Raw genomic sequence first — 24,771 nt, forward strand, 5'->3', positions numbered from 1 at the left:
AGATGTGGGCAAAATAAAAAAACAAATGAAACGCAGGTTTCATCTGTCCCTTCACTGCCCCCATTTCATCATGCCTCTCCTAATGCTGCTGCACACTTTGCAGGCTGCAAGCTGGGTACACATGAGTCTACTGGAAAGCATCATCAATTATGCTATCTTCTTGGCTCCCTCAAAGATTGGATGGACAACCTAGAAAGGAACAAACTGAAGGTATGTAAGCAGATTTATCTGAGAACAAGATCACATCCAGCAAAGGCAACTTGACATACAATAAATCAACAATAACAGCAATAATAACCACCAGCACTTGTTGATCACTTATGCTATGCCAAACAGTCCATGTATTATCTCACTTAATTTCACCAGCAAGATAAAAAGTATGTTCTATTATTTCCATTTTATCATGTTAAAAAAAAAACTAGGTCAGTGAGAACTTGCTTTAAGGTCACTCCCAGTAAAAATATTGAGATTCAACTCCCCAGTTCTTAACATCCTAAATCTCATTCAGTAACCAGTCAAGTCTCTGATTGAACTACCCAGCTCTGAAGCACAAACACCACAGTATACTGGCTGACTGTAGATCTGAGTGCCTTGTGTCTCCCCTGCCCATCTTTAGTCATCCATACAACACAGTGAACAGCCCAGCCCATCTCACCATCTACAATAGATCCCACAGATTTTTATTTTCACCTGTCCACAGTTCCTGCCACACTTAGAAGGATCTGTTCCATTTTCTTTCTTGGTGCAACAAAGGCAACTGAAGCCACAGGTCATCAAGGCAAAGGACAGATTGATTAATTCCCATCAATGTTCAGCTCCTGTTAAGATTAGACTTCACTCTAGAGAGCCCGTTCCATGCCTTGCTCCTCCTCCTACAATGTATAACTAGCAGAGCTGGGCACACAGAGACAGTGGCTGGCCAGCTACTCATTCTACTCTCAATACTGACCTGGAATTTAGAAGACGATTCCCAACCTACACAATGGCAGAAGATAAGGTAAAGCTCCATTTGGATCATTTTGCAACTGGCTGTAAGGAAATGAGTAGGAAAATATAAGTCAGTGAGTCATCTCCAAAGCTTTGGAGATGTCGGGTATAGCTACCTCAGATCAAAGTAACTCCTCTATTTGGCCAACTTAAAGTTCATCTGGCAGCTGAGTAAAACCTGTTTTTATTAGTAATTGGGGTTTTAAGGACATCTGTTGTTTTCTGACTAGTCTGAATAACTTTTTTCCAAATAATTCTGTATAATCGTATTATTGAAGGAATATACCCTACGCCAATAAAGAGCAAATTAATCTGCCTCTAATCATGAAATCCTCAATAATATCAATGTACAAAAGACAAAAAAGATGGGAAGAGTAACGTAGGTTAGAAGAGATACAAGCAACAGGTGATCTTATATTATGGAGGGAAGAAGAAAACAGCTATAAGGGGCATGATGACATTCTGAATGTACGCTGTATCTTAGTTAATATTAGCATAAATATTATATAACTGGATGTTACAAAAGTTTTGTAATCCTGTAGGAAGAAGTCTTTGCTCTTAGCAAGTACATGGTGAAGTAGTTAGGACATAATGTACAGCTTTAAAAAAAGTTTATTGTTATTATAAAGGTGATATACAGAGGGGTCACTGTTAAATAAGTCAGGTAAAGAGTACATTTCTCTTTTTTGGATAATGTCACCTGCTTCCCTCACTGTCTCCCAGTTTTTTCCTCCCATCCCCACCCAATCTGAAGCTTTTTTAAAAATGGTTTTGCCAAAATGACATATGTATACACAGTGAGAATTAAATGTGGTTGGTGCACATTAGCCACTGCTGAATAAAAGTGAAGAATATAGTGTTACCCTCATCATGATTTCATTTTTTCTGTAGATATAATACTTTTAAAAATAAAATATTAGCCAATGTTGGTGGCTCATGCATGTAATCTGAGAATTGTGGTTCAAAGCCAGCCTGGGCAGGAAAGTCTGTGAGACTAAATTCCCACAAAAAAAAATCTGGATGTGGACTGTGGCTCAAATGGTAGAGCCTTAGCTTTTCACAAAAGCATCTCAGGAACCACAGTCCCTAAGTTCAAGCTCTTAAGTCCACAAAAAAAAAAAAAAAAAAAAAAAAAAAACCATAAAATATTTTCCCTTTTAAGTCTCTCCCAACCAAAATCACCCACCCTGTATACAAGAATACAAGTTGAAACATCTCTGCCTCTGTGAGAGTAAGATCAACTCTTCAGTGTATTCTTCATTTTCTAAGTGACAGGGTCAAAGAGCGAGCTCTGAGGTCAGCAAGGAATAGATGTTGATTCTAATGTGGGACTATTTTCCTGCTGTCAGATTTGAGTTAAGTTATTCAATGAATAATGATAAAAGAAAATTTTGGAATGCAATAGGGGCTATTCAGGATCATAGTAATCCCTAAATGTGGTAATCTCTTAGGGTTTTAACATGATTAAATAAAATATTACAGCAGCTTAGATGAAAAATATTTTAACATTAATGATTATGTATTCATATGTACTCATATAATGTATAAATGATAATGATGTGTTCATATGATTATTTACATAATTAAATACCTAGCAGATCATGGTTTTGTGGATATTATATCCCAGAATAAAGCTAAGGTTAGAACTTTAATGGATAATACACAAATATTCATTTATTAAATTAAATATTAGGCTTTAGAAATTATATTCTACAATGCTCCCTGAGAACTAAGGAATTGCCTAATAATGAACCCAAAAAGAGCAATATTTTCCAACTTTATGAATCCATCTAAAACTTAGAGTAAATCAGATAACTATAACACCATGTGTCAGGAGAACTGGGATGTCACTCCCAGCATGTCTCAGACTCAGACAGGGCACTTGGCCTGTGGAGCCTCAGTTTCTACAACTCAAAAATGATGGAATGAAAGATGCCATTGCTTGCTATACTCCCTTTCAGCCTGAGAATTCTATGGCTTAAGAAGTCCCTGGCCTTTTTAAAGTTGAGTTCAAGATGACAGTTGGCCTGGCTTTTGGAATAATGTGAATTAGAAGAAAGCACCTACGTTTCTTTTTCCTACCTACCGAATCAACAATTACTAAAATTCTATTTAGCAATGAGATTTTAATAACATCAGCTCAGAGACCCACATTTAGTTATCTGTCACAGACTATCTGTGTGGTTTAAGGCACATCCCTTCCTTTGTTGGTTTGTTTTCCTGGCTCTACTACTTTTTAAACTCCAGACTTCACACTTGCTAAGCAGGTGCCCTGTCCTGTTCCTTCTGCTTCTTCAGGTAGGGTCTCACTCTTCTTGCCTGGGCCAGCCTGATCTACTTCTACTTTACACCTCCTGTATAGCTGGGATAACAGGTACACATCACCCCCTTGTTTGCTCGGAGATGGGGTTTTGTCTGGCCTGGCCTTAAATCCCCATCCTCCTGTTTTCTGCCTCCTAAGTAGCTAGGGTTACAAGCATGCGCCACTCCCTTAGTACTCTTTGAGCCTGGCTTCTTGGTTGCAAAATGTGGATAGTTTCATGTATTTTGTGATACTGTTGCAAATATTACTGGTGATGCATGAAAGTTGACAGATGGTTGTTGGCAAGAGCAATTAGTGAGACAATGATAAAGCCAGTGAAGATACATAAGTTGTATAATATATATTATTATTACATTCTTACAATCCTTTCTATACATATTGTGGTATTTCTGTATCAGGGCAAATTTCCCGTCTTTGTGTTACTGATGTTCCCAATGACAAAAATGACTACTTCTATCTTAGCAATTGCTTTCCTTCAGTGGCCGTTCTAGTTCTTAAATTTTGATTTTGAATATTTTAAAAAATCTGTATGTAAGCAGGGCACTAGTGGCTCAAGCCTGTAGTCCTCGCTATTCAAGAGGCTAAAATGTGAGAATTGCCACTTGAAAGCCAACCCTGGCAAACCAATCCAGGAGATTCTACTTTCCCATTAACCAGCAAAAGGCCAGAGCTGGAGGCATAGTTCAAGTGGTAGAAGTACCAGTCACCGGAAGGTTAGGGGAAAGTCAAGTGACAGTTCAAAGCCCCAAGCTCAAGCTCCAGTACCAGCAGCAAAGATAAATAAATAAATAAATGTAAGGAAAAGGGTGTTTAAGTTCATCCTGGTTCATCCTGTAGAAAAAGTTCTCTCAACCTTTTTAGTTTTAACTCTGTAAGGAAAATGATGAGTGTTTTCATATTTTTGTATGAATGACACCTCCAAGGAGGATTGGGAATGAGTATCAAGGGAAAGAACAAGCCTGCAGAACCTATAAATATTCCCAAGTTACAGCTTGCTGGATACTGAGTCACTGATGTTTCCCAGCTCTGCGTTTCACCCCACAGATCACTGGAACCCTGGTTTTCACTGTCTTCACTGCTGTGCTGAGTTCCTTCCAGTTTGGATATGACATTGGTGTGATCAATGCACCTCAAGAGGCAAGTGAAACATGCATGAGTCCTTTATGGGGAGAGTTTTGCCAGTTCCTCCTGTGTGGAGAATATCATGCATTCCTTACTCATAGAGATAAAGGCTGTCCACGTGAAGGACATGGAGTAATCCTGCCCTGCCAAGTGCAATGTACAGGCTGAAAACCTGGCCTTGACTCCTCAGTTAACAACACACACACACACTGAAAGTAATAAGTAACTTCAACTCTGACTTCATCTCTGTTATTGGCTGAGCTCACAGAAAACCCTCACTAGAATTCTGTGTTCAGGAATTTGGGGGGGGGGAGGGTTTTTATTGGTGATTTTTAAAAAAAAAAAAAGCTCACTGTAGATTCAGTGAGAGCTTTCAGCTATGTACACATGGAAAATTCTAAGGAAGAAAGAGGACGATAGTAGGAAGTGTTTTATTCAATGTACATTTATCGAACGCCTACTTATTACTTGCATCAGGCACTTCAGCATATGGTTTCCCCAACTGGATCCTCCCAACAACCTTAGTATGCTCATTCCTAGGCCATATTCTAAACTTTAGGAAACCTAACACTAAAAAGATTACAGTTCAGATTACAGTTCTTCCCTTCATTCCTTGTCTCCCATAGGTGAATAATGATACAATATCACAAAACTTTAATGTCAAGCCAGATGCTGTGGCTCGCATCTGTAATCTTAGCTACTCAGGAGGCTAAGATCTGAAGATCACAGTTAGAAGCCAGCCCAGGCAGGAAAGTCTGTGAGACTTATCTCCAATTAACCACCAAAAAGGCAGAAGTAGAGCTATGGCTCAAGTGGGCCTTGAGCAAAAAAGCTCAGGGACAGCACCCCAGGCCGTGAGTTTAAGCCCCAGGGTTAGTATCCAAAAACATCTTTAATGTTAAAGTTAACTTAATGACAGTTAAGATGTCTGACAAAGTTTGGGTTTTCTCAAGGTAACTATTAGCATGGTAATTTTTAAAATATGTATCAGATTTCTACCATTTTCTCATTTATTTTGTATTTCATTACGCCAATTTCTAGTGCACACTGAGGAAAGGGATCTCAGTCTTTCCAGTTCCCAGAGCCTGTTAGAGGGAAACCAGAGCTTCATTCCCCTCCCCTACAACTCAGACTTGTGAGTTGTAATTTGAGGCAGGATTGGGGTCCCATTCCTCTTCCTATCACCTATGTTGAGTAAAGAATGTGCTTAGGAGATAAAATTCTGAGAACTGCTCCTCAAGTCAAAAGATGTGCTTTCTTTAGGTGCACATAGGTGTGACAGACCTCACTATGGCTAAGATACAGGGTATCAGGAGACTGAGATCTCTCTTCTTGTGGATAACAGCAATTGCCCATGTGGCAGGCTCCTAAAAATTGAGCACATTATTGGTGTAGGTAGGCCTCCACCTACCTTATACAAGACCTTTTCATATCCTTACTAGTTTTATAATGGAAAGATTAAGTCTCCCTTCCTTCAGTCTATATCCCTGAGCCAAGATGAAATGGGAGCCCTCAACTGGCTTCCAGGTTCCTACAGCAGCCCTTTCTTTGGGTTTAAAGATCCATTTATGCATCATTGAATAAGAATGAATATTCTGACATCCAAAAATTTTTAAGCTGGATTTTAATGCATTTCAATAGTTTATGGTTATGAAAATTACAGATGCTTCTTGCAGAAAACATAAGACAAATGACCCATCATGGAGCAAACAGCTAAGAACTTTTTGTATATTTCCTTCCAGCACTATTTCTATGAATATGTCCATATAGGGTGGTCATCTACTGTGACAAATGCCTCGTTCAGATCTATTTTGTAAGAGGATGTCAATTTTTACTCCATTGGCTTTAAACCAAGACTTGGCCCATAACTGTTAACAGTGAGAAGCTACAACCCAGGTCCTTGTCAGAGATGGCTCTCTCACTCAGCTCATTGCAGCTGAACAGTGATCAGATCACCTCTGAGATGAAAGGCATGTGAGGAAGATGGTCTGATGGATGTGTTTCTACTTGATTATACTTTGTTACGCTATTTGCCTCTGCTATAGTGCACTGTAAAACATGACCCTATGAAATTTAGTTCTGAACACTGTTATATACTCAAATCAATGAGAACTCATAGAAGTCATCATAAGTTGTTTTATCTACGGGATTAATCACAAGCTTGGTTCTTTTCTTCTCTTTGCATTAGTGGAAATTCATGGCTAACTTTATAGCTCATGTCTACAAAACATGTAACACAGAATGTTTGGATTTTTTGTATGCTATTTAGTTTTTACCTCATCTTAGCTTTCCCAATCTTTTTAAATTTAGGTCAACATAAAACCTGCTGTGTAGAGAAAGACTGGTAATAAAAATGTATCTTTTTCACCTGAAAAAATACTTTCAATTTAAGACTTGAAATGTACAAAAAGTGGTCCAGGTATCGGGTTACTAAAGGTAACCTAATACTAGTTTTGACTTTACAGCTTCCTCCTTCAGGTGTGACAAATGCCACCACTCCACAAGCTAATGACTCCCAGGTACATACCCAGTAGTAGAGAATGGATTTTAGAGCTCTGGTCATCAAGGTACTCTATGACTCATTTTCCCTTCTGTTCCTGCCTCGTAGCTTTTGGTAGGATTAGTAACCTCTGCTTTATAACACACATAATTTTGCAACACACACAACTGGAACAGCCCTATTTAAAAATCTAGCAACTATTTCAAAAGAAAGTTGAATATAGATTATTTGAAATAATGGGTTTTTATTTTTTATTTTCTTTTATCAGATAATAATATCCCATTATAAACATGTTTTGAGTGTTCCACTGGATGACCGAAAGGCTACTAACACCTATGCTGTCAACAGGACAGATTCTCTAACTTCAGTCACACCCCCAATGGACTCAACACCAACCTACTTGGCTGAGGAAGAGGCTAGACAATCTGTGGGCCTAATCACCATGCTCTGGTCCCTGTCTGTGTCTAGCTTTGCAGTTGGTGGAATGGTTGCATCCTTCTTTGGTGGATGGCTGGGGGACAAGCTTGGAAGGTAGGCAAGTTTTATTAATTAGTAAGCATAAACACAGAAACTTAAGTGTTCTGGTATTAGAATTCATTTAGAAAGATATCATCTTTCCTTTTATGGAATGGTTTTAGAGTTGTTTTTATCATTCATAACCCCACAAGGCAGGCCAACATTAAATCAAATTACTGGAAAAATACTGTTTCAATAACTCAGCTAATTGTGGAGACATTTACTGAAAAGGTGAATTTGGTGTATATTTTTATATTAGACTTCACTTTTAAAATTATGAAACATTTAAAAAAAACCACTGCAGAAACCATCAACTCAGGAATTCAGCAGAAGGGACAGATTACAATTTCTAATCTGGAAAGCCACTGTTTACTTCAATGAATCACAATTTCTCAGACATCCAGGTGGAGTGTGTGTGTGTGTGTGTGTGTGTGTGTGTGTGTGTGGGTGGGTATGTGTGTGTGTGTGTGTGTGTGTGTGTGTGTGTGTGTGTGTGTGTGTGTGTGTGTGTGTGTGTGTACGTGCGCATGCACGCCAGTCCTTGGGCTTGAACTCAGGGACTGGGCACTGGTTCTGAGCTTTTTTGTGAAAGGCTAGTCTCTACCATTTGTACCACAGTTCCACTTCCTGCTTTTTAGAGGTTAATTGCAGATAGGAGTCTCACAGACTTATTCTGCCCCCGCGTGCCTCAAACCATGATCCTCAGATCTCAGCCTCTTGAGTGGCTAGGATTATTGGAGTGAGCCACTGGCACCCGGCCTACTTTTCATTTTTAAATTAGAAATTGGCATTTGGATCAAGACATAAAATCTTATCAAAATTACCAACTCCCAGTAATCCTGTCAACTTGGTGTAGGGTTTCTAGTGGCTACTAAAGCCACTACTATCGCAAATCCCCAGCCAGTGATAAAGCAAGCTGAAGCATTTCACAATTCCATTTATGTGTTTCTATTACATGTTTGCTTTGGGTTTAAAAACATCAATGGAACTCCTTTACCCTCAAGTTGTACTTGGTCACATGACACAGTTAAGTTGTTAAACTTCCTACCCAATATGGGGGAAAAAATAAAATGAGAAAAACCAAATGATTACATCCTTAGATCTGTGAACCTAAGTTTTGTAATAATTTCTTTTTATTATCATGATAAAAAGATACATGATGAATATGGAAAACTTAGGAAATGTAAAAACTTTTAAAGGACTAATAACTCCTTTATTAACTCTGGACTATAATCTATAATCTGTTTACCACTCCTACAATAAGTTGTAGTTTTTACATCTCTAGTTAGTAAAATTCTGATTTCTTCCTTTCATACCAGAATTTATAGAATAAGACTCTATATAGAATAAGACTCTATAGAGTCTTATTCTATATATATAGACTATATAGAGTCTTATTCTATAAAGTCATATTATTATCTAAAATCTTATCTAAAGGCTATCATGGTAAAAGGAAATCAACTGGTCAGTTTCTTACTTTTTTTTAAACCAACTCCTTGGTTCTGATTAAACCTTAAATCAGAATTTACATGAATCAGAACTAACAAACTGACTTTCATCATTAAAAACGTAAAAATCATTTCAACTTGCACCAAATTAAACAATAAATGGAGAATTTTCTAGATTCTTTGTAAAGTAAGCCAAACTCAGCAAAATTAATTTTTTAATTGTAAAGATGCTGTACAGAGGGGATACAGTTACATGAGTAAGTTAATGAGTACATTTCTTATTGAGAATTATTACTCCCTCCTTTGTTGTTCTCCCATTATTTAAAGTGAAAAATAAATACTTCCTTTAGCAGCTACTTGCCCTTCCTTAGGCTTTGTCCTTTATTTAGAGAGAAGTTTCTGACAGGTCTAATGGCTTACATTGAAATGCTCAGTTAGTGTCCTTGAAATTAAGACACAACGGTTTATTCTCTGAAGTCTTATGATTTAACATCAGTCCTACACCCAAGACATCATCATTATTACAAAGGTTATTATAAAGGAAACTGAGGCCTCTTCTAGCTCTCAACAAAAACTTGTTGAAAAACAGTAAGAAAACATCATTTCAACTATTTTTCTAGGAAGAATCAATGAGAAACATAATATTCCTTACTGCCAGGAGTTACAAATTTACTATTTCTCCACTAGTTAAAAGTATATTCCTTCTATTATTGATAAAATGAAAAAAAAACTTTACTAGCAGTTGTATCAGTAGAGATTTGTGGCTACCATTTTACGCTGAAGAAGGTGTTTGATTATTTTGGTGATACTGGGGTTTGATTTCAAGGCCTTGGATTCAGTTCACATGTGCTCTACCACTTGAATCATTCATCTAGCCCTTTTGCTTTCAATATTATTCTGACAGGATTTGGCATTTTTCAGGGCAAGGCTGGTAAATTATTTTATTTATGCTTCCCACATAGTTGAGATGACAAGCATTACCACACTTAGTTTTTTAAATAGTTGAGCTAAGGTTTCTGTCAACTTTTTACCCAGTTTGACCTCAAACTTCAATTCTCCTGATCTCAGCTTCTTAAGTAGTTAGATTACAGGCATGAACCACCACACCCGGCTTGAAGAAGGTTTTGCAAAATTTTCTTATTATTTACCAAGTAATGTTTGTTGCCACTGTCAGCTTTGTAATATATATTGTATTGCTGGTTAATATGCCAACATTAGTGTTAAAATGAAAGTAATTGTGATAAACTTTAAAAGTATATGTGAGGCAAGTGCTGATGGCTCACACCTATAATCCTAGCTATTCAGGAGGTTGAGATCTGAGGATTGAGGTTCAAAGCCAGCACAGGCAATTAACCACCAGAAAACCAGAAATGGTTATGTGACTCAAGTAGTAGAGTGCTACCCTTGAGCAAAAAGAGATGAGGGACAGCATTCAGATCCTGGATTCAAGCCCCACAACCAACTTCACTCCTACCTATCCCCCCAAAAAAGTATATGTGGGAAAAAACAAAAAGGAAAAATATTTTAAATAAAAAAACTAAATGTAAACTTCTTCCAAAATTTTATACAAATGGAAATTTGACTTTGAAAGTTCTCCTATCTATATCAACTAAAAACCTTTACTACTAAAAGAAAAACAAGTAACAGGTTACAACAACAGAATTGATCTTTAAATTAATTTGTAGAAAAAAAATATGAAAAAGCACCCAAAGCATTATCTTAAATCTTTGTTAAGTGCATCATGTCTACCAGAAGATGATAGTCAGGTATATGAAGCTCAACTTCTCTTATCATCAATGTTGCTTATTATTAATACTTTAGGCCATGGATGAACCAAAATAATAATCTTGGTTCAAGATTACTGAACTAGTTTTCATAGCAAAATTGAAACAATTGGTCATAGGTAAAAAGTTCACCATTCCACCAGGCGCTGGTGGCTCACACCTATAATCCCAGCTATGCAGGAGGCTGAGATCTGAGGATCACAGTTCAAAGCCAGACCAGGCAAGAAAATCCATGAGACTCTTATCTCCAACAAACCACCAGAAAACCGAAGCTGTGGCTCAAGTGGTAGAGCACTAGCCTTGAGCTGAAGAGCTCAGGGATAGCATCCAGGCCCAGAGTTCAAGCCCCACGACCAACAAAAAATAAAATAAAATAAAATAAAAAAATTCAACATTCCCTGAAATCAAATGACTTTTATCAAGTTTCGATGCAAAATGTATCCTTCTTGCTTTTTAAAATTTCAGAATCAAAGCCATGTTGGTAGCAAACAGTCTCTCATTAGCTGGAGCTCTCTTGATGGGGTTTTCCAAACTGGGACCATCTCATATCCTTATAATTGCAGGAAGAAGTATATCAGGACTCTACTGTGGTAAGTGACAAATGCACATGCATACATGCACATGTATGCACACACACTAACGCATCTTTGTCTCACAGTTTGTCTACAAGAAGTGTGCTAACATGCAGACATATCTGAGTCTATGGTGGCATCACAGAAAGAAATGAAATAGCAAAATATTATGTTCCTGAGTTGGGCTGAAATCAGTTTTAGGGGATTTAATAGTATGTATGTTCTAGCCCACCACAATGACATCATTTCTAGTTGTCTGATTTCAGACAAATCATTTACCTAGGACTCTTAATGTGTTCACATTTATATGAAGAAGATAAAAGTACCTACTCTAAGAGTAATTGTGTGAATACATGTAAAATATTAGGGACAGAATATGAAAAACTCTATTAAGTGTTAGCTGCTGTTATTATTAGTTTATGGTGCAGTAGACAATGGAAGACTGCCAAGCCTGTCCTGTGGCCTAGCTGACTGCGTCTGTCTTTGCTGCTCATTTCTGACAAGACCTGTAACCAGGGCCTATCTCTAGACCATAGTCCCTAACTGCTTGATTTCAGATATGGTTGTATGAAGCATTACAATGGTGGTATCCTGTAATGGACAAAGAAAAGAAATCAGGCACAACTAACTAGTAAAGTTTGAAACACAGGAAAAATTCCAGCTCCATGAACTTTATGTCTGAAGAGTTAGAACTGATATTCCATGGAAAGAGTTGCAAATTTTCTGAAGCAACCCTATTGGCACAGGTCTGAACAAAGATAGGAACATTCAATCTCTACAACAAATGGACAAATATTTAACTTCTCAATGCAAATGCATCTTTGATTCTGAGGTTATAAGATAACACATTAACCCATTTTCACAAAGTAAAGTTGATCTTCAAAGCAGTAATACCAACAGTAGTGGGGAAGGAATGATGAGGACCTAAATTTGCATAGAAAAGATTTCTAACACTTTTATCTGAAGAAAATACCACAATTCTATGCATCTTTATGATCAATTGCAACAAGAGCCTAAAATATTCATGGTTAATAACTTAGGGATGAGGGATGTAGCTCAAGGTCAGAGAACCTCCTCAGCATGTTCAAGGCCCTGAAATCAATCCCCAAAATTGCATATGACCTTATTTTGAGTATTTCAGTTACTAAAATTATAAGAAACATAAATGACTTTATGTTCTTGTGATTTCACATCTGAAAGTTTACCTTATTATACTGTTCCTGAGGTACAGTAATAGGTCTTACAGAAAGATAGTACAATCCCAATAGGGCCAAATAAATGTTTTTCTCCATTATTTAAACCCAGCTAGAATCTTATGTCAGCTATAAAATTGTGCCTAAGTAGAGATACTAAGAACATTGTGAAATATTAGTATTTTTAAAATAATTGCCCAAAGCATCTTTTACATAAAGACCATAAACTTCCACTTGACAGGATTTATAAGAAGTTTCTTCTGGAGACAGCCTATTTTTTAATTCTTTTTTTGTTTTGTTATTATAAAGATGATGTACAGAGCAGTTTAACATAAGTCAGGTAAAGAGTACTTTTTTTTAACAATGTCACCTTTCCCTGGCACTCTCCCAGTTTTTTCCTTCCCATCCCTACACACAAGTTGTACCACTGATACATGTGTTCATCCTCAATTTCTGTAACCCCCTTTACCATCTCAAAGACAGATAAAAAGACACAAAGAAAAAACAGCAAAAGAGAAAAAAACCTTCATTTCCTAGAGTTCATTTTGATAAATATTATTTTATATGATCAGATGCACAGAAATATTGTACCTTTGTGTTCTTCCCCTAAGAGTATCTTCCTTTGGTCTCACTGTGTATGAATTGCCTGAGTCCTGTATAATTTTTCATTTTCCAGTGTATTTTAGATCAAACTTCTGCTTATGAGAGAAAATATGGTTGTTTAGCTCTCTGAGCTTTGCTTACCTCATTTATTTTTTTTTAATTTTATTTTATTTTAATTGAGAACATACTGTACAGAGGGGTTACAATTACATGGGCAGGAAAATGCATACATTTCTTACCAAGCATTGCAGCCTCCTCCTTTGTTTACCCTTCACCTCCCTTCCCAGCCTCCCCCCTCCCCCCCACCCAATCATACCCCCCCTCCCCCCCCACCGACATTGTAAAGCTGGTTTTGACATGACATTTTGTACTTCTCATTGTTGCAACAGGTCCACCTGAATCCTTAAACGACTTGTTTGTCCCCATCTCCTCCACATGTTATACTGACTTCAAATATAGTGAAAGCGGGGGTTACACTGTGGGGGAGGGACATACAAAGCAACAAAGAAATAATATTATAAATGCATTAGAAACACATGCATGAAAGAAACAAAAACATTAAAATACATATTTGAGGGTTCGTTTTCCTAACATCACATTCTCTGACTTTTTCCGCTTGACTCATACCTATACTAGATATTGCAAATAAGGGAAACCATGGGACCTATGTTTCTTTGGGCCTGGCTTACTTCACTTAATATAATTTTTTCCAAGCCTTTCCATTTCCTAACAAATGGGGCAATGTCATTCTTTCTGATGGAGGCATAGAATTCCATTGTGTATATATACCACATCTTCTTGATCCATTCATCTACTGAGGGGCATCTGGGTTGGTTCCATATCTTAGCTATGGGCTTACCTCATTTAACATAGTTTGTCGTAGGTCCATTTTCCTGCAAAGGACATAATATTATTCTTTCTAATTCCAATTTGTATAGGTACCACATTTTTTTGGATCCACTCATCTATTATAGGGCATGTGGGCTGGGGTTTTTTAATTCTTAAGAAAATACTCAACACTGCAATCAGCAAATGGCTGGTTACATCACCATTTCCAACATGACTGACTACATTTAAGACAGCTGCAGAAAGAATAATGTCTAAGATTTATATATTCTGTTAAGCACAAAAAGTCTTCCTTCAAATATTTACTGAAACTGAATATACTAATGGGATAAAGAATAGGGCATGAAGAAGTGGGTCACCCTAATTAAAGACGAGTTCTTGAGGTCCTCTATTTCTTCTACATCTCTTCATCCCCATCACCACCCCAGTGGTGACCATGTGGCACCTGCACATTATGGAGATTCAGTTTGGCCTGTAGTCCTCATATTCATGCTCTCGTGCACATTATGGGTAAGCCATTTCTTACCTTTACCAAGAGGCTGCTGAAGTTCTAATTCCCTACAATTCAATGAGTCCAGATTAAGAATATTATGAATGTTCTTCAATCTCAAGACAACCTAAGGCATTGTGAGGTAAACTTAATAGCAACATGAATTATTTTTCAACTTAAGACAACACTATGGAAATTGCCAAAAATCCATGACTAAGTGTTTAAGGTGTATCAACAACAGTGCCTATGGCTGGAGACAAGAGCTCTTCCTTCCAAAAGCATCAGAGACTTTCAGACAGGATACTGGTTGTACTTAAACCAACTTATTGTTACTGAGATATTACTGGCTGCACTTTAACAATTCTCTCTCATATTTGGTACAGGGCTGATTTCAGGACTGGTTCCCATGTATATTGGTGAAATTGCTCCAACGACACTCAGAGGTGCTCTTGGCACTCTCCATCAACTGGCCCTTGTCACTGGCATTCTCATTAGTCAGGTAAAAACTCCTCATCCCCATACCCATCTTCTATTTAATCTATTCTCTCCCTCCCTGACTGTCCGTTCTCACTGTAAACCAGCACAAATTAAAACAAACAAACAATTCCAACATTGCTAGTAGAAATACTGTAGAAACACGGGCTTTTAAGCTGCAATTAAATTACTGCCACTCATCACTTGTCTTCTTGGAGTTGTTGTTGGAACTGAAACTTCCAACACTATTTCAGAATTAAATTATTCTACTTGATATCAAGGACTATAAAACACTTGTGACTACATGTGTTTCCTTTATTTTGTGCATTTTACCTAGAAATCTGCCATCCAAATGATTATCATGGGAGCTATTATTTATCTGGCTCTATTCTTCTTAGTCCTACCTTGTGGCCCTAGGAGGAGGCATTGGAACCCCATACTTTATGATTATCTCAATGGTGGTCTGTAAGCCACTGCAACAGATATCAATCATAAAGCTGTTCTGATCAAGAATTCTTCTATTTATATAGCCCAATCTATTTATGTTATGGGAAATCTAAGAAATAATTTTAAAAAGCCTAAGTTCTGCATGAATTCTAGCTGCTTGGAGACATAACCATATGTTGTTTCACACATCAAATGTGTTTTTAAGTTATACTGAGGGGTATGGGTGAAGTGATAAGAGCATCTGTCTAGCAAGCACAAGGCCATGAGTTCAAATTCCAATACTTAAAAAAACCAAAGGACTGAAAGTTGGAATTTTCCATTCTAATTGTCCAACTGGAGTTAATGGAAACAAACCTAGATCAATTCTTTGTCAAACTAATTGTCCATGATTAAGGTGAGATGCATGAGCCAAGGTTGTTAGGGATTACTATTAAAAAACTAATCATCTTTTTCAGTAAAGTGTAGTAGAAAGATCCAGTGTCGTTTAGCTAATATTTCTCCTTATTCTTTCAGATTATTGGCCTCGAGTTTATCCTGGGCAATCATGATCTGTGGCACATCCTGCTTGGCCTGTCTGCTGTACCAGCACTCCTCCAGTCTCTGCTCCTATTCTTCTGTCCAGAAAGCCCCAGATACCTTTACATCACATTGGAAGAGGAAGTCAAAGCAAAGAAAAGTAAGTTTGGAGCTGGGTGCTGGTGGCTCACACCTATAATCCTAGCTACCCAGGAGGCTTACATCTGGGAAAGAAAATCCATGAAACTCTTATCTCCAATTAACCAGCAGAAAACTGGTAGTAGCACTGTAGCTTTGAGTGTAGAGCACTAGCCTTGAGTGAAAGAGCTAAGCAACAGCGCCTAGGCCCTGAGTTAAAACCCCACAAAAAAAAAAAATAAAAATAAAAATTTAAATTTAAATAAAAAAAGAAAAGTTTGGAGGAGGTTTTCATTCTTCCTGTTATTTTGGAATTAGCAGCTAATGCAAAATAATGTACATGAATGATTGCTCCTGAAGTTAGTAACAATGCCTTCTAAATGAAGTCAATGATCACATACAAGATGATGTGCAAAGTCATTTTAACATGACTGATTCATGCCATTTTACACTTGTAAGCATTCGCTCAAGCCCAAGCCAGATACCCACACATCAGGTATTGGATTTAATCAGAGGCTCCCAAAAGACCCTTCAATGCATTATGATCAGTTTTCTATGTCATATGATAAAGACAACTGTTCTGTACTTTTTTTCCATCAAAGAGCAATATTTAACAAAGAATTTCCAAGGCCTATGCTATTAAGTCATAGAAAGGGACATAGAAGTAAATTTATTTTTGTGTGATTTATTTCAATATGATCATTGGGGGAACAGGCTTAAAGAGACTCAGAGGAAGTGATGATGTCACCAAAGACCTCAATGAAATGAAAAAAGAAAAAGAAGAAGCATCAAGTGAGCAGAAAGTGTCTGTAATTCAGCTCTTCACCAATCCCAGCTACCGACAACCTATCATAGTGGCACTCATGCTGCATATGGCCCAGCAGTTCTCTGGGATCAATGGTGTAAGTCTAAGAATGTCTTCTAACTATAAGGAAGAAAAGTGAATTAAGATATAGAGACATATAAGCCAGGCATTGGTGGCTTACATCTGTAATCCTAGCTACTTAGGAGGCTAAGATCTGAGATCGCAGTTTGAAGCTAGCTTGGGCAAGAAAGTCTGTGAGACTCTATCTCCAATTAATCGCAGAAAAAGCCAGAAGTGGAGCTGTGGCCCAGGTGGTACAGCGCTAGTCTTGAGCAAAAAGAGAGCTCAGGGACAGCACCCAGGCCCAGAGTTCAAGCCCCAAGAATGGCACACACACATGCGCACGTGTGCGCGCGCACACACACACACACACACACACACACACACACACACACAAAGTCTGTAGTACATTATTTCTATTAAGGTAAAGGAAAAAAATCTATACTAAATGCAAAGATACAACAGAGAATAATTCCACAAAAAATACCGAATTACAGAGTTGAGTATGAAATTTAGGATTTCTAATAGTATAGAGTCTGATTAATGCAAAGTTTATATCCTCTCTGTTCTGCCTTTATATAAAATGGCACAAAACTTAATCTCTCTGAACTTTCTGCTCCAGCTTCACCTCAGTGTCTGACATAAAGAGGCACTAGGAAATGCTGACCCTGCGCTGCCAGCAGTGGTTGGCACAGTCTGCACAGATTGCAGGAAAAAGTGCCGACAAGAAGGATGTGTTAGGTGGAAAAGAGATGAAGAAGAATGACAGAATGATTGACAAAGCTATTAGAAACATATTGCCAGGTGCTAATGGCTCATGCCTGTAATCCTAACTACTTGGAAGGCTAAAATAGGAAAGGTCATGGTTTAAGGATAAAAATGACCAAAAAGAAAAAAGTCTGTGAGATCCCTCTAGACCACACAGTGGTGCATGCTTGTCATCCCAGCTTTGTGGAAAAGGTACATAGATATCATGGTCCAGGAATGTGCCCAGACAGGAAGCAAAATCTCAAAAAAAAAAAAAAAAAAAGTGTAAAAAAAAAAGTGTAAAAAAAGGGAGGGCTCTGGAGAAATGGCTCAATAGTACAGCATCTACCAAGCAAAAGGTGGGGCCTTAAGTTCAAGCTTCAGTACCATCAAAAAGAAATTTGAAAAACAGATATAAAAACAGTTGTTACTTAACAAAACTAGTATGTTATGAACCCAATTTCTCTATCCCTACTGAGATTAAAGGCAAATTTTGAGGTTGGGAAGGGGAAACAAAGGAGGAGGCAACAATGCTTGATAAGAAATGTACTCATTACCTTGCCCATGTAATTGTAACCCCTCTGTAAGGTATTTTCACAATAAAAATAAATAAATAAAATGACCCTTGATAGGAACTGAAAATTTTTAAAAAGGCAAATTTTGAACTAAATGCAATAGCAACCAGAAATCTTACAATTACCAATGAGAACACAAAATTGTTTTTATATGAATAATCATTTGGAGTATCTATCAAAGCATGCACAATTGTCCATCAATTCTATTCTCAGGTACAAGCACATGCCTATTTCACCAAAAGGATTGTTAGAAAGTTTATAACAGCACTGTTCATAATCACCCTAAATGAGTTACCCAAATCCTCATCAGGAATAGAATGGATACCTAAATTGTGGTATACTGATACACCAAAATTTTGTATAGAAATGATAATGAGCAGTCTGCAAACACAAAGAGCAATAAGAAAGCATGTTATCCATTTACTGCTACTATATCAGTTTATATCTGTTTATAGCTACTCAGAAGGCTGAGATATGAGGACTGTGGTCCAAAACCAGCTCCAGCAAGAGAGTCCATGAAACTCCTATCTCCAATTAACCACCAAAAAGCCAAAGTAGAGTTCTGGTTCAAATAATAGAGTGCTAGCTTTGAACAAAAAAATCTCAGAGACAGCACCAAAGCACTGAGTTCAAGCCCAGGACTGACACAAAAACAAAACAAAAGGATGATTCTCAAAATACTGAACAAAGAAGCGAGATTGAAAAATAGGATATTCTATGTGGTTTCATTTACATGGAGTATGAGATTTGGCAAAATTTATCTATGATGTCAGACATTGAGACTTTTATGCAATCAGAAGGTAAACACTTACTGGACGACTGGGTTCTGCTCTGGAACGTGACAGTGAAAAATACCTTTAGAAAACTCTAAACAATCAACCAAAAATAAACAGTCTAGGTTATTTCTTGTTTAAAAGGCATCAGTTTGAGGCTTCTTGATTAAGGCTAATCTCTTTTACTTTGCAGATCTTTTACTACTCAACCAGCATTTTTCAGACTGCTGGAATCAGCCAACCTGTTTATGCAACCATTGGAGTTGGTGCTATCAACATGGTTTTCACTGCTGTCTCCGTGAGTTAATACCTTAGATAAACACTGCTTCTTCCTTATGATCTGTGATTTAAAAGTAACTAATGCCTTGTCCACGTGCACTGGGTATGCAGAACTACATGCTTCCTGACAAGAGTCCTCTCTGTGATAAACCAGCCATTGCCCTGGCATAACTAAGGTGAATCACTGGCTGCTCCTGCGGCTGCGATGCTAGGGAGTCACTGATGGGTAAATTAACAGCCAATGGAGAGACAAGGGGACTTGTTCTTTGTTTAAGTCCCTGGATTCTTTCTCTACTGCCTTGTACTTAAATTCCTTAAGATTAGTTGACAGCTGGTCAGTTCTACTAAGATTAAGTACTGTTCCTGAATTCCTTTTCTTCCACACACTTTCACAAGTGTGTAGCATCTGTTAATCAGAGTATGTGTAATATGAGAGACTGGGGTAGAGGTAGGATAAAATGAAAAATGCTATTATTATTGCAATGAGAGGTTATATGCGCTTTTTAAAGCCAAATACCTTATATAAGGAATGATCCAATATCTCAATAGTATTTAACATAATCTAAAAAAGAGAACTACAAAGACAAAACAAAGTAATATAATTGATTATAAAATGAGAATAACTGTGTTTACTTTTAGTTTTGAATACAAAATATTTAAAACATTTTGGTCATAATACTGTACTCAATTGATTTTAGCACTTGTTTTTTCTTCTCTACACATGGACTTTTAACTCTTACCTTGAGGTGGTCAATAAATTACAGCCTGGCCATGTTAAACAGTACTGGACCTTGGAAGGAGGAGGAAGAACAAACACCAACAGAACATGAGTGGTTTACAGGCATGACTTCAGAGATTAAACCTGTTCAATCCAAAAGACTGCTCTAAGTCAATGAAGGCATGTTACTGGAATGTGGTCCCAGTGACTATTTGCCCTTTTATGTTTCCTTGATTTTTTAATATATCCAGTTTCAACACACTTTTATGACTAGAGATTATTATTAATATGTTGCTTATAATAAATTTGCTATGTAAAGCATCAAGTTGTCAAGACTGGGGAAATCAAATTCTGAGAAAAATCTACAGATGAAGCATCTGTACAATTTCATTTCTTTACCCTGCAGCAACCTCAGTAGAGTGGAAGAAGTTGTTTTTCTTTTAACATAGTCTTAATTATTTTAAAAAGTTTATTTTTCTCTGATAACTGACATAATAAAATCAGTTCTCATTACCTCACTAATCCTCCAAGAATATAGATTTAAATTTTCAATTAATTTGTTCATTAAAAGTGGTTCACGTCGGGCACTGGTGGCTCTCGCCTGTAATCCTAGCTACTCAGGAGGCTGAGATCTGAGGATTGTGGTTCAAAGCCAGCCTGGGCAGGAAAGTCCGTGAAACTCTTATCTCCAATAAACCACCAGAAAGCTGGAAGTAGTGCTGTGGCTCAAATGGTAGAGTGCTAGCCTTGAGCTGAAGAGCGGAGGAACAGCTCCCAGGCCCAGAGTTCAAGCCTCATAACTGACAAAAAAAGAAAAGAAAAAGAAACTAAGTTTTAAAGTCCAAAACACAGACACAGTGGCTCCAGCCTATAATTCTCCCTACTTAGGATATAAAGATCAGGGAGTATTAAGTTTGATAGACTCCATCGCTGGGTGTCATAGCCTAGCTATTGTCCCAGCTATAGGGGAAGCTCAAAGGCTGGGTACAGCAGTATGAATCTGTTATCCTCAGCAATATGGGGAAGCACAAGCAGGAAGTGCATAGTCCAAGGCAGCCTCAGCATTAAGCAAGAGCCTACCTAGAAAATAGCAAAGTGACAGAGTGCCTGCTTTGCAAGTATAAGGCCCTTAACTCAATCCCCAGTACTGCCCAAGTTGAAAAGCACAAAAAAAAAAAAGAAGCAGGTGTTTGTCAAGTTCCTCTCCCACAAATTAACCATGTTACTAAATTCTGTGCATCCTATGCAAAATACAAGCCTCCCCTGAGGACATATAAATGTTTCACAACTTGGAAGCAACATAAAAATCTGGTTTTGTTTTCCGAATGAGTGCTTTGGAAAAGAGAGCAGTAGCTACCATTCTCCAGCAAGATCTGTGTGATACATGTAGTCTAAGGCAAAGATGAAGGTGTAGTAGAGTAGCCACCCTAGCCACTGACCATGCCTTACCCCTTGCATCATGTGTATCTGAGTTTATATAATGGTTGAGAGACCAACTCATTGTCAACACATGTATAGAGTTTTTGTCCAATTAATAATTTCTCTGGAACAGAAGAAACAGATATCGTAGGAATCTTCATTCTGAAGAAATGTTTCTATTTTCTTGGTATGCCTTGATATGGTCTCATCAAGCCAGCTTTAAAGTTATAATTAAAAGTCAAAATACATAGCTACTGTTAGAAATTTGAGAAAAGTTTTGGATTTTTTCCTACTTCTGTCTCAATAATTAAATGTGGGCTTTGTTGGCTGTCCTTTCTATGTGATTTTGAAACTGAAGTGAAAAGCACTCACTGTCAGGGAAAAGAAATATATCTCAGGTCTTTTCTGAACAGAAGTCACCATACTAAGTGTATTAGATGGCTGCTGAATTACTGGCTAATTTACTTAGAAAGGTGAGGAATTATGATGTGTATGTGTGAGTCTAGCCTGGGCAGTGTCCACAGATCAGACAGGCAAGAATCTATTCAATAAATGTTGGTTTGAGTTAATAGTAAATCTTAACCATTAATGGGCAGGTTCAAAGACTCAAAGGAATCGATGACAGGATAAAAATGTCTTGTAGGGGTTGGGAAGGTGGCTCAGTGGTAGAGCGCTTGCCTTGCAAGCATGAGGCCCTGGGTTCGATTCCTCAGCACCACATAAGCAAAAAGATAAAACCTGGAAGTGGCACTGTGGCTCAAGTGGTAGAGCACTAGCCTTGAGCTGAAGAGCTCAGGGACAGCACCCAGGACCAGAGTTCATCCCCATGGCCAACAACAACAACAAATAAAAAACCTTAAGATAATCACCAGGAGAAAAACTAATGTCACTTTGTCAGAGATCTTTCTCATTTTAAATGTAGAGATGACCTATTGAAAGAGGTAAATGATGTACAGCCTCTGACCATTATACTAAATGGGATAATCCTAGAGTGATGTGAACACTACAGTTCTCTCTCTAGATTGGTCTATTCATGACCCAATAAAGCAGACCTTTGTTAATTAGCCCTTCATCATTCTCTACCAAAGTCTGACTCCATAAAAAGGAATAAATATATAAAGCATAAAATATAAAGGCAATATTCTATGGCACATAAGACCAAGATTTTTTTTTAATTTTCCTAGGTACTGCTTGTGGAACGGGCGGGGCGGCGGTCTCTCTTTCTAATCGGAATGATTGGGATGTTTTTCTGTACCATCTTCATGTCTGTGGGACTTGTGCTGCTGGTGAGTTTCACTCCTGGACTGATATTTACCATTCAATAACATATCTGTGGTACAGGTTAAAGTGTTTTGTGTGTCAAAAATCTTTAAGCGGAATGTGGTTTACTGGTAGAGTGCTTGCCTAGCATGTAAGAAGCCCTGGGTTCAATTCCTCTATGTCACATAAATATAAAATTAATACAAGAAAAAAATCCTTAAGACTGACTGATGAAACAAAGCCAGAGGAACAACATGAACTACAAAGGATATATGAAGGAAAGGCAAATTTGTTTCTTGGTCTTACAGACTAAATAAATATCACCATCTCTCTCATACTTGCTATCAATGAAGACTGTAACCTCATGGTCAAAGGAGGGACTCTGGGATCAGGCCCCAAGATGCTTCAGTGCTGTTTTAGATGCTGAGAATCTTGTAAATGCCTCCTAGGCAACTGCCTGAAGCTCTCTAAGTCCAGTGTTAACCACAACTTAACAACCACCATGGTACAAGCAAAGGATACCGAATTTTTTTTGGGGGGGTGGGGGGAGTTGAACAGGAACAGAGTGACTAAGGATCAAAAGAAGTCTTAATCCAGAGGATTACTCGAAAGATTTCACATGCTTCAGATCAGAATGACTTGAACTTAATAGAACACAACATGTCAGGAAAAGGGTCATGTCCATCCTTGAACTTCGTAGAAGCTACTTTGCTAAAGAAACAGCAGTGAATGATTCCAGACCCACTTTTGCTCTTGGTTTGCTTTTTCTTCAGGACAAGTTCTCTTGGATGAGCTATGTGAGCATGACCGCCATCTTCCTCTTTGTCAGTTTTTTTGAAATTGGACCAGGCCCAATCCCCTGGTTCATGGTGGCTGAGTTTTTCAGTCAAGGACCACGCCCCACAGCCTTAGCACTAGCTGCATTCAGCAACTGGGCCTGTAATTTCGTTGTAGCTCTGTGTTTCCAGTACATTGCGGTAAGAGCCTGACACTGTGCAAATTTACTGAACAGAAAGCAAGTCAAATAGCTGCTAATTGAAACTCTGTTTGTTCTCTATCCAGGACTTCTGTGGACCTTACGTGTTTTTTCTCTTTGCTGGAGTGGTGTTGGTCTTTACATTGTTTACATTTTTTAAGGTTCCAGAAACCAAGGGAAAGTCTTTTGAGGAAATTGCTGCAGAATTCAGAAAGAAGAGTGGCTCAGCCCAGAGACCAAAGAAGGCCACTGTAGAAATGGAGTTCCTTCGAGCTGGAGAGGCAGTGTAAAATTACCTGCTTTTTTTATATGAACAAATGAGGATGGAAACAATGTATTTTTTTAAGAATTCCTTGAGGATTTCATATCTTATATCTTAAAGTATTGCTTTATTTTTCTGGAAGAGTTTTATGGGTTTTGATGAGAAATGTCACCAAATATTACTTAAGAAAGCATTTTTTTTTTTTTATTTTTTTGTCGGTTGTGGGGCTTGAGCTCTGGGCCTGGGTGCTGTCCCTCAGCTCTTCAGCTCAAGGCGAGCCCTCTATCACTTGAGCTACAGCGCCACTTCTGGTTTTCTGGTGGTTTATTGGAGATAGGAGTCTCACAGTCTCTCCTGCCCAGGCTAGCTTTGAACTGCGATCCTCAGATCTCAGCCTCCTGAGTAGCTAGGATTACAGGCGTGAGCCACCAGCGCCCAGCAAGAGAAAGCATTTTTTTACTTAGGAAATCTGTGTGTTTGTGTGTGTGCCAGTCCTGGGGCTTGAACTCAGGGCCTGGGTGCTAAGCTTCTTTTCTCAAGACTAGGACTCTACCACTTGAGCCACAGGGCCACTCTGGCTTTTTGGTAGCTAATCATAGGTAATAATCTTACAAGCTTTCCTGCCCAGGATAGCTTTGAATCACAAATCTCAGATCTCAGCCTCCTGAACAGCTAGTGTTACAGAAGTAAGCCACAGGCACCTAGTGAGATTCTATTTTTTTTTTAATGGTAAGAGTGTAATAATGTAAACTGAAAATGCTAGATTGCTTTGCTAAAGGGAGAGCAAGTATGTTCTCATCTTCCTAGTGTTTTTTTACTACATACTGCCCCCAAAGAAACTGAAGAGCTGGAAATGGAGCTGTAGCTCAAGTGAAAGAGCAAAAAAAGCAAGGACAGTGTCCAGGCTTTGAGTTCATGCCACAAGACCGGCATAAAAA

At 38.0% G+C, this 24,771-nt stretch overlaps 1 protein-coding gene across 1 annotated transcript; it reads left to right on the forward strand.

The window, feature by feature from the left end:
* Positions 1-906: 906 nt before the first annotated feature.
* Positions 907-23,989, forward strand: Slc2a2 (solute carrier family 2 member 2). Its single transcript, XM_042678899.1, has 11 exons — positions 907-997; positions 4,355-4,447; positions 7,201-7,463; positions 11,146-11,270; positions 14,768-14,883; positions 15,819-15,981; positions 16,674-16,861; positions 19,113-19,217; positions 22,520-22,621; positions 23,369-23,572; positions 23,658-23,989. The coding sequence occupies exons 1-11, from the start codon at positions 983-985 to the stop codon at positions 23,859-23,861; spliced, it is 1,578 nt and encodes a 525-aa protein (XP_042534833.1). The 5' UTR covers positions 907-982; the 3' UTR covers positions 23,862-23,989.
* The last annotated feature ends 782 nt before the right edge of the window (positions 23,990-24,771 follow it).

Source organism: Dipodomys spectabilis, unplaced genomic scaffold (assembly GCF_019054845.1).
Source record: "Dipodomys spectabilis isolate Male_0828 unplaced genomic scaffold, ASM1905484v1 ptg000050l, whole genome shotgun sequence".
NCBI classification, from domain to species: domain Eukaryota; kingdom Metazoa; phylum Chordata; class Mammalia; order Rodentia; family Heteromyidae; genus Dipodomys; species Dipodomys spectabilis.